This window comes from Streptopelia decaocto, assembly GCF_964273445.1.
Source record: "Streptopelia decaocto genome assembly, chromosome: 1".
Lineage (NCBI taxonomy): Eukaryota > Metazoa > Chordata > Aves > Columbiformes > Columbidae > Streptopelia > Streptopelia decaocto.
Genome location: NC_138663.1, coordinates 102,776,842 through 102,792,560, shown reverse-complemented (window position 1 = coordinate 102,792,560; position 15,719 = coordinate 102,776,842). Strand labels below are relative to the sequence as shown.

Here is a 15,719-nt window from a genome sequence, read left to right as displayed (position 1 = left end):
TCACTTGTGTATGCTTATTTGAAAACAAGACCTACAGCTACTCTCTACTAGCGCATCTCTAGGCTTTACGTTTCTCTTTCTGAAGTTAAAAACATGCTTTGTTCAATAGTATCCATGCGCTCCTGTGCTGGGAAAGGCTGCCCATGGGTGTGGGTGTCAGCGAGTGTCTCTCAGGTGAAGTACTGGTGGTTGTTCCAGGCCAGCATAATGCAACAAGCGCTGTTCTTCCCCTTCCTCACATCAAACAGAAGGAACTTGCTCAGAAATTTAAAAAAAAAAAAAAAAAAAAAGCCAGCATTGCTGCTGCAACACCAAATTTAGCAGCATGTCAAATTAGCCTAGCCACTAAGTCACTTCTAAATCTTAAATTTCTAAAAGTAAGGGTTATTTGTCACGTTTTTGGTACGCTGTGTTTCAACATCCAGTGAATTCAAGACAGAGCTTTGGGGTTTTTATGCCCCTAAATTCTGTCAAATTCGGCTTCATTGTCCTGTAGTTAGGTTGAGAGGAGCAGTCACAATAGCAGTGCAAGTTGTAACACATGCTGCTGCCCAAAATTACTTCATTGGTTAAAAAATACTGTATTTTATACTGTAAATAAAGTTTAATGATCTTGCCTATAATCCACCTACAAAATACAAACCTGAAATAAAGACGAGTTAAATAGCTTTTTTAACTTGAATCTCTCCATTCTGGGCTGGTTAATACCAACAAGGTGGTAGACAGGACCAGGCTGTTTGGAAAGGTCTTTGCTTCCCCTGCCAGAGCAATGAAAAGGACACGTCAGCTTGGGGCTGTGACAGGCTGCCCTCCAAACGGTGCCAGCCAAGGGTCTCCACAGGACACCTCCAGAAACCTGGTGGTGACTGAACTCTTTTTGCTACCTGCACGCTGTTACTCTGACCTCCAGTTTGTAACAGTTGGAGGGAAAGGGGCTGGGTGGGAGGCATCACTTGGAAAGCTGTCAAAGGCTGTACAAACTCAGTGCCAAAACCTCAACATACTGACTTATTTCTTTGCACTGCTTTGTCCCTTCTCACACCCCACTCAAGGGCCTCCTCCTGTTTGAACTCATTGACCAAAGTGATCAGACAGCGGAAAATCAGCTGTATTAATTTATAATTATACAGCCTGAAATCTTAGTGCCTAACATTTATTACCACTTTTTACAAGCAGAAAGAATAAAAACATTTTTATTGTAAAAATAATAATTAAAAAAGCAGTAGCTATTTTTCACCAGAAGTTTTCATCCGTGTCTCCATGAGAAATGCCTGCAGCGCTGTATTGAGGACAAGACAGAGGGAAAGAAAGTGGTATGAGTCCAAAGTAGTTTCTTAAATTTTAAATATAAACTTTAAAAGAAAAAAAACAAAGACACTGCCTGTGCTGCAATTTTGTTGCTGTTTCAGTGAACTGAATAAGCAAGCCTGTAAGGGTGAGGATTTGGTCCTTCACAGACAGAAAGCCATCTGCTGTAGCAAAAAGCTGCACTATCCATCCACTACTCCTGTAGTACTTATCCAGTGAAAGGAACACTACACAGATACAATTAGGAGCACTCAGGGCAGGGTCTCATAAGTAAAACAAACCTGCACTTTAAAGGCACAGTTAATACTGACTCATTGCTATGGTTAGTATGAGAATTTAATTTTTTTAACTGTTCCATATTTTTTGTTATATATGTTTTCAATTCTACATCTTCAAATAAACTGAAAGATTTGATAGAGGATTGTCATCCTTTTCCTGTCAAGCAACTAAAACCTACATATTGTTACTTATCAATGGTAAGTCAGTGCAGGCAGCCAAAAATCTCTGAAATAACTGTGTGAACTACTTTGTTAAAAGTCCATGATGCTACTGATAAATCAAAGGTAGATTCAATAACACATCAGCAAGGTGCAGCACAGACAAACTTCCGTGGGGCAGTTTTACCCAAGAAGAATCCCTCATCCTTCAGCTCACTGTGAACAAACTGAGATGCTCAGTGGCAGATAAAAGCATTTGAATTGCCACAGCTATTGGAACAGATCAGCAAGTGTCGTTCCCAGTTCCAAACTGCAAAGAGTGCATAATTTACCTGTGTAAGAACTGGAAGGATTCTCAATTTTTCCAACACATTTGCTCTTGATTACTAGGTTATTCTGCTTTTTAAGATATCATCTCTCAACCATAACTACTTATTGAGATGGAGTAATAGAAGCAATTAATAGTAATAATGAGCCTTACCTGTCATCCTTTTCACTAGATGTAAGTCCCTCTAAAAGTGACACTTCTCCTATTTCTTCTTTTTTTGAATCCTGGCAACCAAGAGAAAAATATGCTTTCTGTAACTGGTTCTTAAGTCAAGGTTTAAGGTTTAATAATGCTATTTCTATTTTAAGACACCTAACTGAAAACAAAAATCTTCTGAAGGACCCACCCTTTTTCTGCAAATGCTTGTATTATATCTAGAAAAATGACACTTCAGAAAAATCAGGTTTGGATAATGTCTGAACATGAGTATGCTGCACTCCTTCATCAAAGTAATGTTCACCTGTGTACATACTTGGTCTTTTAAGGTCAAATTTTCCATTTTGCCAGAATAAATTCTATCAATTGTGTTAGTGGAACACAAACTGACCTCTGTAGATTCAAACTGCACATAAAATGCAGTTTAAACTAAAAACTGAGGACATTTCAGTGTAAATACTGTCCTAGTACCTAAAAAAACCTAACAGACCCCGTTCTACCGCACATCAGAACAAAAACCCTTACAGAAGAAAGTTTGTTCTTTTTTTCTTCTGAATCAACACATTTCTGTAATACAAATCCAAACATTCATCTCTGCAGGTTGTTACAGAAAGCTTCTGAATGGGGAAAAGAAAAAAAATAATAAATAATATTGTTTTAATTCTAAGCATACTTAGCAAGACACAAATTCAGTCAGTATTTTGGGGGCCCAGTTTTGAGAATGATCACCTTGTTTGCCCGCTCCTGCTCTCTTCTCTGCTGAATTATTCTCATGTATTTTTCTAATGGATTGGGAGTAGAGTCCTTTACATTATCTTCAGCACCAGAATTACTGTTTTCAGATTTTACCCCTTCCTTATCTTCTTTTTCTTCACCTACTTTCGAGTCTTGGAGCCACTTTAAGACATAAAATTAAATACCGATCAGCTCAAGAAAAATATACCTTAATACCTGCACTACATGCAGGATTTCTTGTTGACCTCAGTAAAACATGCAAGGCTAAACAGCATTAAACTTGTTACGTGCAGTTCAAGACACAGTGATAAGCTAGTGCTGCGATTCAAAAAGTGACATCCAAGAAATCCCACTCTAACCCTGCCCGGATGTCTGAGACACCGTGAGGCCTGAGGCTTCTGTGTGTGACAGTGACCTGCGAAGCGAGGAAGATGAGCTGGCACAGGTGAGCAAGTTCCTTGAAGGGCCTGGTTAGCCGGTGCGAAGGGTGGCACCAGCATGTGTGACCAGTACCACTACACTGAATTAAACCGAGCAAGGTTTAAGGGTTGGAAGAGGAAGACAAAATGGGAAGAAGCAAAAACCAAGTTTTATGCAGGTCCTAGAAGTCCAGAACTCGACATCAACATGTGCTACATCAGCTCAATGGGATTAATTAAGCAATCTCCTTAAGGTGTCCTTATAACTTCCACTTCCCAGGAAGAGCCCTAATGAACAGATGGACACATGTTCTGGTGGTGCCCCACCAGCAGCAGTCCAGACCAAATAGGCAGCAAATGTACAGCTTGTACCGATAGCCTGGTGACAGCTGCCTTCTAAGTCTGCAGTGAAAAAGTTACCTGGCATAAAGGAGAAATTCTAGTGAGACTGTTTGGTTAATCGCACAAGTACGTAAAAGAAGTTAGCCTCTACTACTTGCACTTAAATAACAGAATCTGTTTTTAAGCAAGTAACACATACAGCAATCCTGAAATACATGGCACTAGAAAGCTGCATTACTGCCAGAAATTAAAATAGTAAATCACCACCTCTTTGTTAAGCTTTTCCACTTCTTTTTGCTCTCTTTCCAAAGGTTCCTCTTGCTCACTCTCTCTCTTTTCTTCTTTTCCTTTCCTTTCTTCGTCTAAGTTTTTCTCAGCTTCTCTGTTCTGTTCTTCAGTCTGTCTTTGATCCAGCACCGCTGTGAAAAATCATTTCAACATCTGTGATTTGATTTATGTAGTTCAGTAATCTACTACAGTTGCATACAAACAAGTAATGGGTTCCTGTATAACACTGATAGAAAATGAAAAGCAACTGGATATATTGTTTATACATATGCCAAAATTATTCTTAGGTATCTGGTAATGTTCCTACCCACCTTTATACATTTTTAGTCTGATATATGACTCAATAATAATTAAACAGTAGAGCCAAAGCAGAGGCCAAAGAGCTGACAAATCTCCATTCCTGCTGCTCTCATTAAATCTGTTACCCTGAAGTTCATATTCTTTCCCTCTCTGCAATATGGTTGGATACAATTCTTTATAAAGTACTTAAAAAACCTTTGAAACTATTACAGGACACACTACTGATGTGACCAGTATATTTAAGAAGCTGTGTAAGTAGAACAGCATTCAGATAGTAATTAGATAGGCGTACTAAATACTGGTAATTGTTAGAGGCTAGAAAGCTCTTATTGAAATAAAAATTATCATAATGCTTCCAGCTAGAGCAAACAGAGAAGTGGCATGTGCTGCAGTGAAATCATGCTCATCTACTCAAAGAATTAAAACAGCATTGTGATAATACAGTTTGCAAACAGAGTCAGAAAAAATGAAAAACATCCAAACAAGCGGTACGTAAAATACTTAAACAAAACCCCCCAAAAATGCACAACAAAAACAACCTTTTAAGTCTTATTTCTATCAAGACCAGAAACAATATTTAATAATTATCCTAAAGAGAACAGAAAAAAACAAAATAATCTCTCCAGAAATTGCCTGGGAGGTGAGACAGGTAGCAAAAATGTTTAAATTAAAAGGAAATATAACTAAAACCAGGGTGAAAAAGTCATCATCATACAGTAAAGCCCCCCCAAAAATGCACAACAAAAACAACCTTTTAAGTCTTATTTCTATCAAGACCAGAAACAATATTTAATAATTATCCTAAAGAGAACAGAAAAAAACAAAATAATCTCTCCAGAAATTGCCTGGGAGGTGAGACAGGTAGCAAAAATGTTTAAATTAAAAGGAAATATAACTAAAACCAGGGTGAAAAAGTCATCATCATACAGTAAAGCAGAAGAAAACATTCCTTCCTCTTTATAACATAACTAGTGATTTTGGAAAAAAAACCAAAAAACAGTCACTTCAGCATGTATACCTATAGAACATTAAATATTTGGCTTTTTGTTTTCTATATTTGTCATTTTAAAAGGGTATTTGCTTTTGTTTCTGAGTTGAGAACTCACTTAAGTCCTGCAGCGAAGTGGCTGCTGCTGGTACAGTGGCTGTGACACAGTTTCCATTGACGATGTCCCCAGATGGATGCAAACCCTCACTTTCACACTGCTCCGGAATGTCCCCCTGATCTGGAGAAGACGTTTGAACAATGGCTTCATTATTTGGTAATTACAATAGTGGAGCACAGCAATGGACACAAAGTGTGGGAATAGCTGAATGGGAACACATAAATATCAGCACTAATTGAGCATTTTCCCTTCAACTTGACCATTTCCCTGAGGATTAAGAATTATCACAGGCTGTACTTGCTTCTTTAATTACAGAATGGTTAGTTTTGAAATTAGCTATTGGAACACATCTGTTTACAAAGCCAGAAGGGATTCATGAATAAATATACAACAGAAAACCAAAATGTTTTCATTTCTTTACACAATCAAGATACAGGTCACGGAAAAATTACATGTCCAAGCGTAGCTCATCCTCTCCATGCACATAAAACAACCTTTAATTATTTGATCTCTTCCAACTGAAATGATTCTACGATTCTATTCCTTTATTAGAATCCTTGCCTTCCTCAGTGCACAGATGGATGCTGCCAACTCAGACATTCTACATTGTATTTTCTCCTCCCTGTGCAATGTGTCTCTGAATTTACAAAAAACACAATTACTGTACTTCCGCTGTGATCATTGCTATAATACTCAACTGCTTCTTAATTATTTATTTGCAAAGTATGCAGACTGCTTCTATCTTAATTTTATGGGAGAAAGCAAAGGGAGATAGAAAATCAGATGTAACCATTATGCCTATGTAGTCCAAAAACACAGGACCATTTTCCCAAGCGTTTAGCGTAATATAGTACAGATATCTTAAATATATCCTTAAGTTTTGGGTAAAGGTTTAGAAAATATCAATTTCCCATCCTTCAAATATTATCAAGGGTTCAAACATTTTTCTTTTCTACATTGTAATAAAACAGAAATATTTTGCACAAAATTAAAACAAGACAGCCAAACTGATCAGTCTCTCTCTCTGAATGGTCTGAATCTCTTTAAATTAAAATTATTTTAAAGGAATTATAGATTAAAGCATCACAGAAAATTTCTGCCAAGTTGTCAGTTTAACTAAGTTCTGAGCACGGTTTCAGGTTCTTACAAAAAGCAATAGGAATTCCTACCAGCTTCACCCAGGAAAGTAAATTCTATACATGTTTTACAGAAGATCAAAACAATGGGGCTATCACACTCAGAAGAACATCTGTTTTGTTTTTTTGCTCTCTCTTTCACTTTAGGTTTAAATTATAAGGTTATCAACAACAACATTATTTCCATATGAGGCATCGGTATGTTTCAGGGTACACAATATTTAAATAGTCAAAAACTTCCTTGCGCAAATAGGTTCCTGTTAAATATTATATCTAACTTGCAACGGTCTGCTAACCACACAAAAATACAGTACAAAACATATTTTCATTAACCATTCTGCAAAGGAAAAAAAAAAAAGGTAATGGTGTTTTTATACCTCCACTCCTTTATGTAAGGGTAGACAGCAAGAGATGCTTTGTTTCCTTAAGACAAGCACATCAACTAAAAGCAATTATTGCCAACAGAAATTACAATCTTTTCTTGCTAGGGCTCATTCACCGCGGAATTAAAAGGCTTCATTTAGAAATCCTTGGTATACATGAACTGTAAAATTATTCTTTTGACTACCACATGTCACTGTAAGATACACCAGTAACTTACCGGGGCACAACATCTACTCAGGCCTAATTGCCAAGAAAATGCCAGTCTATTGTCATATGTCATAAAAGTGAAATATGTAATGTATTCCTAAAAGTCTCTAACAGAAATTAAACAAATACATAAAAATATAATCAAAATATACGATGAGTAGGAACCGTTAGTGCCTATGGGCTCGGTTCACATTCAAATAATGCATTTAAAGTTCATAAAAATAAACCTTAATGAGGTAAATTAAAAACCAAATGTATTCAGTAAAACTTCACTGAGAAATGCATAGATGAGTCATCAGCTTCTGCTATTATAGTTATCCCCAAACACTATCAGCACGTTTGATGTTTAAACAAACAGTATCTTTCTTCTTTGGTTGGTTGGTTTTTAAAATACTGAAAACCATATTCTCACAGGCTCAGGAGTGAGCAAGGTCATTGCTCCATCTTCCAGACGACACTACCAAAGGAATAAGGCAGTCTTGGACCCCGGAAAACACACCAGTTAGGAATATTTTCCTTGAAATCAGTGATTCTAGCTCTCCCCTAAAATAACAATAATCTCTTCACCAACTATGAATTTAACGATACCGCCCAGTGACGTATCTCTACCAGTCTCAAAAGAGTTCACAGACCTAACAGAATTTGGAAATGGAAAAGGTGTTTAGCTCACTGTTCACATCTTTCTCATTGACAACTTCATTTACTTTAAACCCATGGTTTCATGGGAGAGAAGGCTGCTCAGGTCCAACATCAAGTCGTCACTCAGTTTCTTGAAAACTAGAAAATAAAGCCAGTAACTGTGCTTCTATTTCTCTCGCCATATACAAATGGCTATAAAGTGCATTAACTTCTATTATCCTTGTCTTTCTACAGTACCTTAGTTACATCAAATTTTTTTTCAGAACTGACCCTGCAGGCTTGACTGCAGCATATAAAGAGAAGGAAACATTTTATAGCATGCAATGCAAAACATCACATAATGACAAAGTTCTTACTGCAATCAACAGAGAACAGAAACGTAAATAAATAAAATGTTCATCTCAGAGGAAAAAAAAAAAAAAAATAGGATAAAATTCATGTTTCAGAAACCGGACCATATGTTCCAAAACTACTCAGAGATGCTGATTAATGACAGCATAATTGCAAGTGTTCTTCACACAGGTACACACGCTTCTAAAGTAACTTCTAATTCACAATACTATTTAAGTTTCTGTTACTGAAGGACAAAAAAAAAAAGGCAACAAGACTGTATGTAATGGCTACAGAAACATATCTTCAGAATTACAACTTAGCAATACTACTCTGATATTGGTCCATGATGAAGATTCATTGGAGTTTTACTTTATGCAGCAAATACAATAGACTCTCGAGTTGGTTCATATATTAGTACACTTTGCTGTTTAAAAAAAAATCCTACACAACTTCAAAACCTTCTGTCAAACCTACATGCATTAATCAGAAAAAGGTTGTGCAAGATTTCTGAACAAAATTATGTTCACAAATTTCAGAACCAACTGGATTTTAGTGTCTACTTATTAATACATACTCTTCTCCTCTAAAGATGCAAATATGAAGAAGATTAATTCCTTATCACCTGAGCCAGCTTGTTTTTCTAATTTCCAGCATGAGTAAGAAATTTTTCTCTTCAACTGTAGTCTTAGATTATCAAGACAATTGTCTTGCAACCGTTAAGCCCTAAGGTATTAAACTGTCCAAAATGCACTAAAACTTACACTCAAGAGAAGAAATGTGTTCTTCAAGGTCCTCATACATTAGTTTCTCTGGTCTGGAGATATCACTGAAATCTTGTTTGTCTGTTTGTTGATTATGAAGTCTGAAAGAAGAACAGAAATAATTTAATAAATATAAATGCTAAACTTGAAGCAAATAGCAATCTGAGATTTAAATACAAGGATTACTCACATGCTTAGCAACAGACTAAACCAAACACAAAAACCATGCAGCCAAAATGCTGGAACTTTTGGACTCAAAATTTAAGGTACTTAAATACCAGTGCTCTCACTTTTACCGAAAGTCAGCTTCATCTCTCTGACAGCCATCTCCTTACAGCCTTTCCCCAAGGCGGATGTATGACATAAAGGCATTACATCAAAGCTAAATACACTCTCAAAAGGCATGAAAAGGAATAAGGAAAAAAAGAAAAAGATAGATACAATGAAGTGTGACACTTAGTCAACTGAAACGAAAAAATTTGCCTTTTTGCTCTGTGTTACATTCTTTAATTCCCACTTCAGTGTCATCTTAACACGTGTTTGAAATGTATTAGGTGTCCGGCAAAATACAAGGGTAAAAATCTGAGTGCTATGGAAAATGAGGTTAGTGCCCTCATTTTAAATCCCCATTTATCTCATCAGAAAGATCATGTGAAAGAATAGTATCTCTCACGTGACCCAGCTACTAAACTCTGACCAGAATCAGAACAGTAAGAGGAGTGCAGGTCACTAATGAAATTCAGCAGCAGTACTTCTTAAAGGAGCTCACTTGGCACCAGCTGGGGCTCTTCACCCCAGCATAAACATGTTTGTGCTTACAATTTCTAAGGAATTCAGGTCTCCTATGGGGCAAAAGTGGAGGACAAACATACCCTCTCAGTGAGTTAGTGTAAATCTGGGGACAAACAAATCTGGATCGTCAGAAAGATAGTTCAGTAAAGTCACTGGGGGAAATACTCTAAATTAAGTACGAGACAGTAAATGGAACTTCAAGGTTCTCGAAGTCTGCTTCATGTTTTTAGTGTGTCCTTCACATAAAGGGTTAAGTGTTAAATAATTCTTAAGGTTGCAAGGTTAAAGGAGATCCATGCCACTTTATTCAATACTGTGTCCTGCGCCACTGTAGAAAGACACACTGCCTCAGATTTAGCAAACAGAACAGCTCTGCCTCATGCAGACCAGGAAACACATGTATTTCCAAATAGTTTTCAAAATTCATTCTATCAGCCAAAGTTGGCAAACAAACCCTGGACTTTACCTAATGCCAATATTCCATAAAACAGTACTGGTGTTCTAATCAACACCAAATGATTAAATTACATGAGTTATGGTTTAAATTACCATTAAAGCTTAAACAAAAAATGACCACCACCATACAAACTATGCTGTTAATGTCTGAAATTACTTCTTTAGCCTAAAACTGGTAATGACCCTCACAATCAGTTTCTTCAGCCCCAAACAAAAAAAGAATTATTTAGATAATAATCTCCCTTATAACTCTAGTCTTCCTGTCTCTGTTTATTGGCTTCCTTCATACCACTCATATCTTGAAACATAAATAAACAAGGAGCTCCTGTAGTCACAGAAGCGATTGTTCTTCCCTACTGAGAGAGGTCTAACTGGTAATGGCTTGCTGGTGTTACAGTATCATCTCTTTTCTAAGAAGTCTTGTTGTCACTTAAAATCTACAGGTCATAAACTAATCCCACAACACATATCAATGATGGGCCATTTGCCTAATAATGACAGTAAATAACAGGAAAAACCCACGCATGCATTTCTCAAATATTTTATGTAACAGAAAACAGTCTAAGGCACAAGAAATTAAAAAAAATACTCTACAAAAGAATGTTTTCCCTTTAAGAAAGTCTTGGGAAAGCAGCAAGTTCAAGAACATTACTGGGACCTCATACCCTTGCTTTGTCACAAGGAACCCAAGAAAGCAACTATGGCCCAGCTCCCAGCAACACAACTTGCTCGCACTGTTCACTTGTCAGGCAGCGTGTGCTCACAACACCCTCCACAGAAGTTCAGTCCCTCACAATATTAAGAGTATTTTCCCATATCACCTTAACATGTAGGTCGACATTCAACCTTCACTTTGTAAGGTCTGTCACAGGAGTACAGGAAATCTGAGACATACTGTAGAAAATGTCACTGAGTAGGGAAAGAAGAGACAACTGCTTAAGCCAGGGGCGTCAAACTCATTTTCACCGGGGGCCACATCAGCCTCGCGGTTGCTTTCAGAAGGCCGAATGTCATTTTAGGACTGTATAAACGTAGGAATAGTTACATTTATACAGTCCTAAAATTACATTCGACCCTTTGGAGGCAACCGCGAGGCTGATGTGGCCCCCAGTGAAAATGAGTTTGACGCCCCTGGCTTAAAGGAATTAACCTCACAGTCCCTAGAAATCCTAAAACCTTCTTTTGAAGACCGAGAACATGAAGGCTATCCCCAAATTCTAACCACAAAAGAGACCCTGTCTACATTGAATGTATACTGGTAACTTGATAACAACAAAATAATTAAGTCCTATGAATTTCTGCTAAAGCTGTCCCAGGACAAGGTGTCTTCAGCCATCAAATCTGGAATTATGGCTACCAGGTTACAGCCAATTCAAGTGTCTCTTAGGAAACAAACATTAAAAATGAAATACTCAAGCTTTTTCTGAATATATCTATTCAGGATTCTCAGTTTTGGAGTAACATTAAGAACAAAAGAATTTCATACATGGAAACAGGATATACAGAGAGGAAAGATAAGGCATTTTTATACAGCCTAATTTTGCCAAGTTATTAATTTACTTAAGAGAGATCTTAAAAAAACAAAACCAAAACAAACAAAAAACCCAAATAAACCAAACAAAAACACAAACAAAAAAAAAAACCCAAACAGAGCAAAACACAAAAACACCAAACACCCCCACATAAAGGAAGAGTTTTGCTACCCAGCCCATTCCCACATGCAAAGGAGACTGGAGTTTCATATTCTGAAATTGGTTAGACAGACAACTGAACAAGCTTTTCAGAGGAAAATGTTAATGAATAAAGTGAGAATTTACAACTGCTTTGATTTAAATTCTCAGGCAGCAGAAACTACTGCGCTTCAATAAGCAAAAGCTCATCAATCAGGTCACATATGTGTAAAATAGAGACACAAGAAGAGACGCATGCTTCACTCAAGAAATCAGTGGTCTTTTTTAAATGAAGGGGGTTTGTGTGCATCAGATATAACCTCAATCGTTTTTGAACATCAAGCGTATGCAGAAAGCCTGTTCTGATATGGGAAAGATGAGAGATTATCACTACTTTGGACAGGAATTTGTGATAAGCTTTTAAGTTTTACACTTTTCTTGAAATATAATTTCAAGTAACTGAAAAATGAAGTTTACTCCTCTCACGACCCAACTTTGTCTTCTGAAATGAAGTTTGTTCTCAAATCAGTCTACAATGCCAGCAAGGGTTCTTGTTAGCCTCATCAGGATCACATTTATATGGATGGCACAGAAGCCTTACAGACGAATCAAAACTGCCAAATCCCAAAAAAGCTCATGACAGCAAACCGTCAAAAATGCATTCACATTCAGGTAATTCATATGAGGGTGAAATGTCTGATATGATTATTGCAGATAAGACATGCCAAGTAATAGTTAGCTAATTGGCCGCTGTAGTACCTTCACATTCCCATTTGCAACACAGTACAGACATTCTTTTTACTCATAGAAATATAAAGTCTAAATTTTGAAATTATCAACATGGTCCAAAGATGTGAGACAACATGAAAAGTCAGATACATCTCAGAGATACGCACACATTCCTCACATGTTTAAAAAATAAGATTTTTTTTCTCAGATACTATACACAGGCATGCAAGTCAGTGGTGCTATAACTCAGATTTACTTCTAGGAACAGATTTTACTTTTTCAGGAAACTCTTAGAAAACATGTTTTATGAAATTAGTGATTACCAGAATACTTATTTATTAACAATGAATCATTCACTCAGCTGTCTGAAAGTGATGTACTATGAAAGGAAATACAGTGAAACAGAACGTCTACATTGATACAGTGCTGCAGAACTTCCAGCTCTCCTGAAATATGAGGATCCATACCACACCTTGCTTTCAAAAGTTGGTCAGAACACTGACACATGAAAAGTAGAAAAGCAAAGGACAAAAGCAAAGGGGAAAAAAAAAATGTTAAATCTAGAGCTCTGTCTACAGAGATACCTACAGCAGCCTGAAAACCAACAAAGCAAATCAGCCTGACCTGAGCTCAGGAGCATCTAAACTATGTATGCCATGTATCTGTCAGTTGTGCCCTAGTGGTGACAGCACAAGCCAAATGAACCACAGTCATTGAAGCCACACATGGTAACAAAGCAATATTTACATTGATTGAAGTAGCACAAAGTGCTGAGAAGCACAGTTCTAAACATTAATTATTATCCTTAAACAGCAGACTTTGAGCTAAGTTTCAGTGATGGATATCTATCAATTTGCTACATCTGCATTAAACCCACATGAGCTTAGGATGCTTCACATTCTCAATTTTTAGGCTTTTTAGTCCTTTGCCTGTAACACTTTTCCACGGCGGTGGATTTTTCAGGCGCTGGAGCCAGTGTTGCCTTTATTGTTTCTCCCCAACACAGAGAATCTCTGGAATATCCTTACATCTTTGCTCAACTACAACAGTGAAATGACTTTACAGAACACTTTGTACATCGATTAACTTTCACTTTGCCATAGGACTTTTTTTTAAATGTTTTTTAAAGTTTCCAATGCACTTGAGGTTTAAGTATTTCACTGCACATAACTCTGCACTGTAAGGATGCACCAATTTAATACAGGTGAAAATGTCAAATTGTATTTGCTAAAGGTGTATGGATTTGGGAGGAGAAGGATGTTTGGTTTTTTAATAACTAAACTCTTTAGGCATGATATTCAAGAATGGAAATGCTTATCCATAGTTAGAAAAGTTCTTACTTGAATTGTAAAAGCAGCTATTGGCACAGAAAAAGAAAAATGTTTCTTTAAAAAGCAGCTATTGGCACAGAAAAAGAGAAATGTTTCTTTAAAAAGCAGGATAAAAATGTTGCTTTGTAAACAATATTACCTGATTTTATGGCCATGACTGGATGGTGAGGAAGAAACAGACTCAGAAGATGAAGGTAGATGTGGCTTTGAAATAGGAGAAAGCACCTGGTCAACACTCTGCTGGGAAGAGGCAAGGTACGAGCCATTGATGTCTGCAGAATAAAAATCCCACAAGTTGTATTAGCCAGTTATATAGCCTACCATTTCACAGACAAGGCTGTTTTTTACAACACATGCATAGTTGGACTGTGCAGGCACCACCACTACAGGGCAACTAACATTCAGATCTTAATATGAACTTTCTTGTACTGTTTTGTTGTTGTTGTGGGGTTTTGTTTGTTTGTTTGTTTTTACATCTCCTGTATGGGAATTCTGCTCTACAAGCCTTCACCATCATAAACTTACTCTTCACAAAGCCTATGATTATCATCACCCCTTAATACATCCATGTCTCCCACAAACTGCAGCCCCCCTGCCACAGGCCAAATACTAATTTCTTCCATGCTGGACATTAGAAGAAGCAGTTACAGACCCAGATTTCAAACTAGGGATGTGCTCAGTAGCCAGCAAAAGATAATGCTTGAGGTCTCCCAAAGGCCATTCTTTATTAGGACATATAACCTGGAGGTTTCATATTCTGCACATTTGTGAAAATGGGTGATGAAGCAAAGAAGAAATCTTTGAAGATTTTAGCCTTTTATCAACAGCTGTAAAGTTAGCAGGGAAGGAAACAGACAGACAGTATGACTACAGAAGTCCTGAGTTTTCTAAGAAACCAAGGTAAAAACCCCAAACTTCTGCATTAAAAAGGCTTTTAATCAAACTTGCAAAGTCCAGTGCTTGGGTTAAATTTTGCTTTGCAATCTTAATTTTCCTGTCCTGTGCAGCTGCACAGGTCTTTCATTACAAGACTAGGAATTACTATTTTTTCTACAAGATGTGGTATTCACTCAGTAAGCAGGTACTACGGTCTTTCTTCCCTTTATTGACCAAATAACTTTTACTCTAGTCAGTGCTAATTTGGCTCAAGAGAGAGGGACAAAAAGTCATTATTAACACTTTCATACCTGAAGTTCTTTCAGGTGGCCCTGTAGAAGTGCACCCCATTCATGGTGCACATCACATTGCAGAAGTCAGGATGCTTCAGACTAGGGGTTGTCCATGAATTTTTATCTCCAGACCGCCCCTCTGCCCATGCAACAGAGATGACCACCCTCTAAGGAAGCCGAGCACTTGCAGAACAGGACCCAGCAGTTACACTGTACTTATGTACCAGCTGTACCTGTTCATGGTGGGAACCCTCAGCCCACCCACATCCAATCTTCTATAAAATAACCTGTCAAATTTTCATGTGCAGAGCAAATGGACAAGAACAGCATGTAATGCTTACTGCACGCACCTCCTCAGCATAACAGATGCTATATGTTCGCACACAGGTGCGCCAGCGATCTCATACAGTAATTTACTACAACCTACTACTATTTAGAAATTATCTAGGATTGAACTTACTGATTTTCTACTAAAAGACAAATGGCTGACATCTTTGGCACACAGTATGCTGTCTGCAAGACTGACAAACCTTGCACTTTTTCATCAGATGGTATGAAGTTGGGTCAAGTAATGATCAAGGTGAAAAGTACTGATCAAGTAATAGGGAGCATGGGTCAGATGGCAACCTGATTTTTTTTTTCTGGGTCACTATTTCTTGATCTGTGTTACTGCCCAGAGACTGGAGGCAGTAA

General features: G+C 37.4%; 1 protein-coding gene across 7 annotated transcripts in view; it reads right to left on the bottom strand.

Moving 5' to 3' along the window:
- Positions 1-1,177: 1,177 nt before the first annotated feature.
- The window catches only part of OFD1 (OFD1 centriole and centriolar satellite protein), a 33,421-nt gene continuing 18,879 nt past the window's right edge, over positions 1,178-15,719 (bottom strand). For 6 of the 7 annotated variants that reach the window (XM_082054343.1, XM_082054342.1, XM_082054345.1 and 3 more), the window contains 7 exons: positions 13,997-14,129; positions 8,880-8,980; positions 5,420-5,539; positions 3,993-4,144; positions 2,959-3,126; positions 2,227-2,297; positions 1,178-1,279 (listed from right to left, as the gene is read on the bottom strand). In XM_082054343.1, the coding sequence (XP_081910469.1) occupies positions 1,234-1,279; positions 2,227-2,297; positions 2,959-3,126; positions 3,993-4,144; positions 5,420-5,539; positions 8,880-8,980; positions 13,997-14,129 (791 nt within the window). In that variant the 3' untranslated portion in view covers positions 1,178-1,233. Of the gene's footprint in view, positions 1,280-2,226; positions 2,298-2,754; positions 2,847-2,958; positions 3,127-3,992; positions 4,145-5,419; positions 5,540-8,879; positions 8,981-13,996; positions 14,130-15,719 lie in introns of all 7 variants that reach the window. The other variant, XM_082054344.1, reaches the window with a different exon arrangement.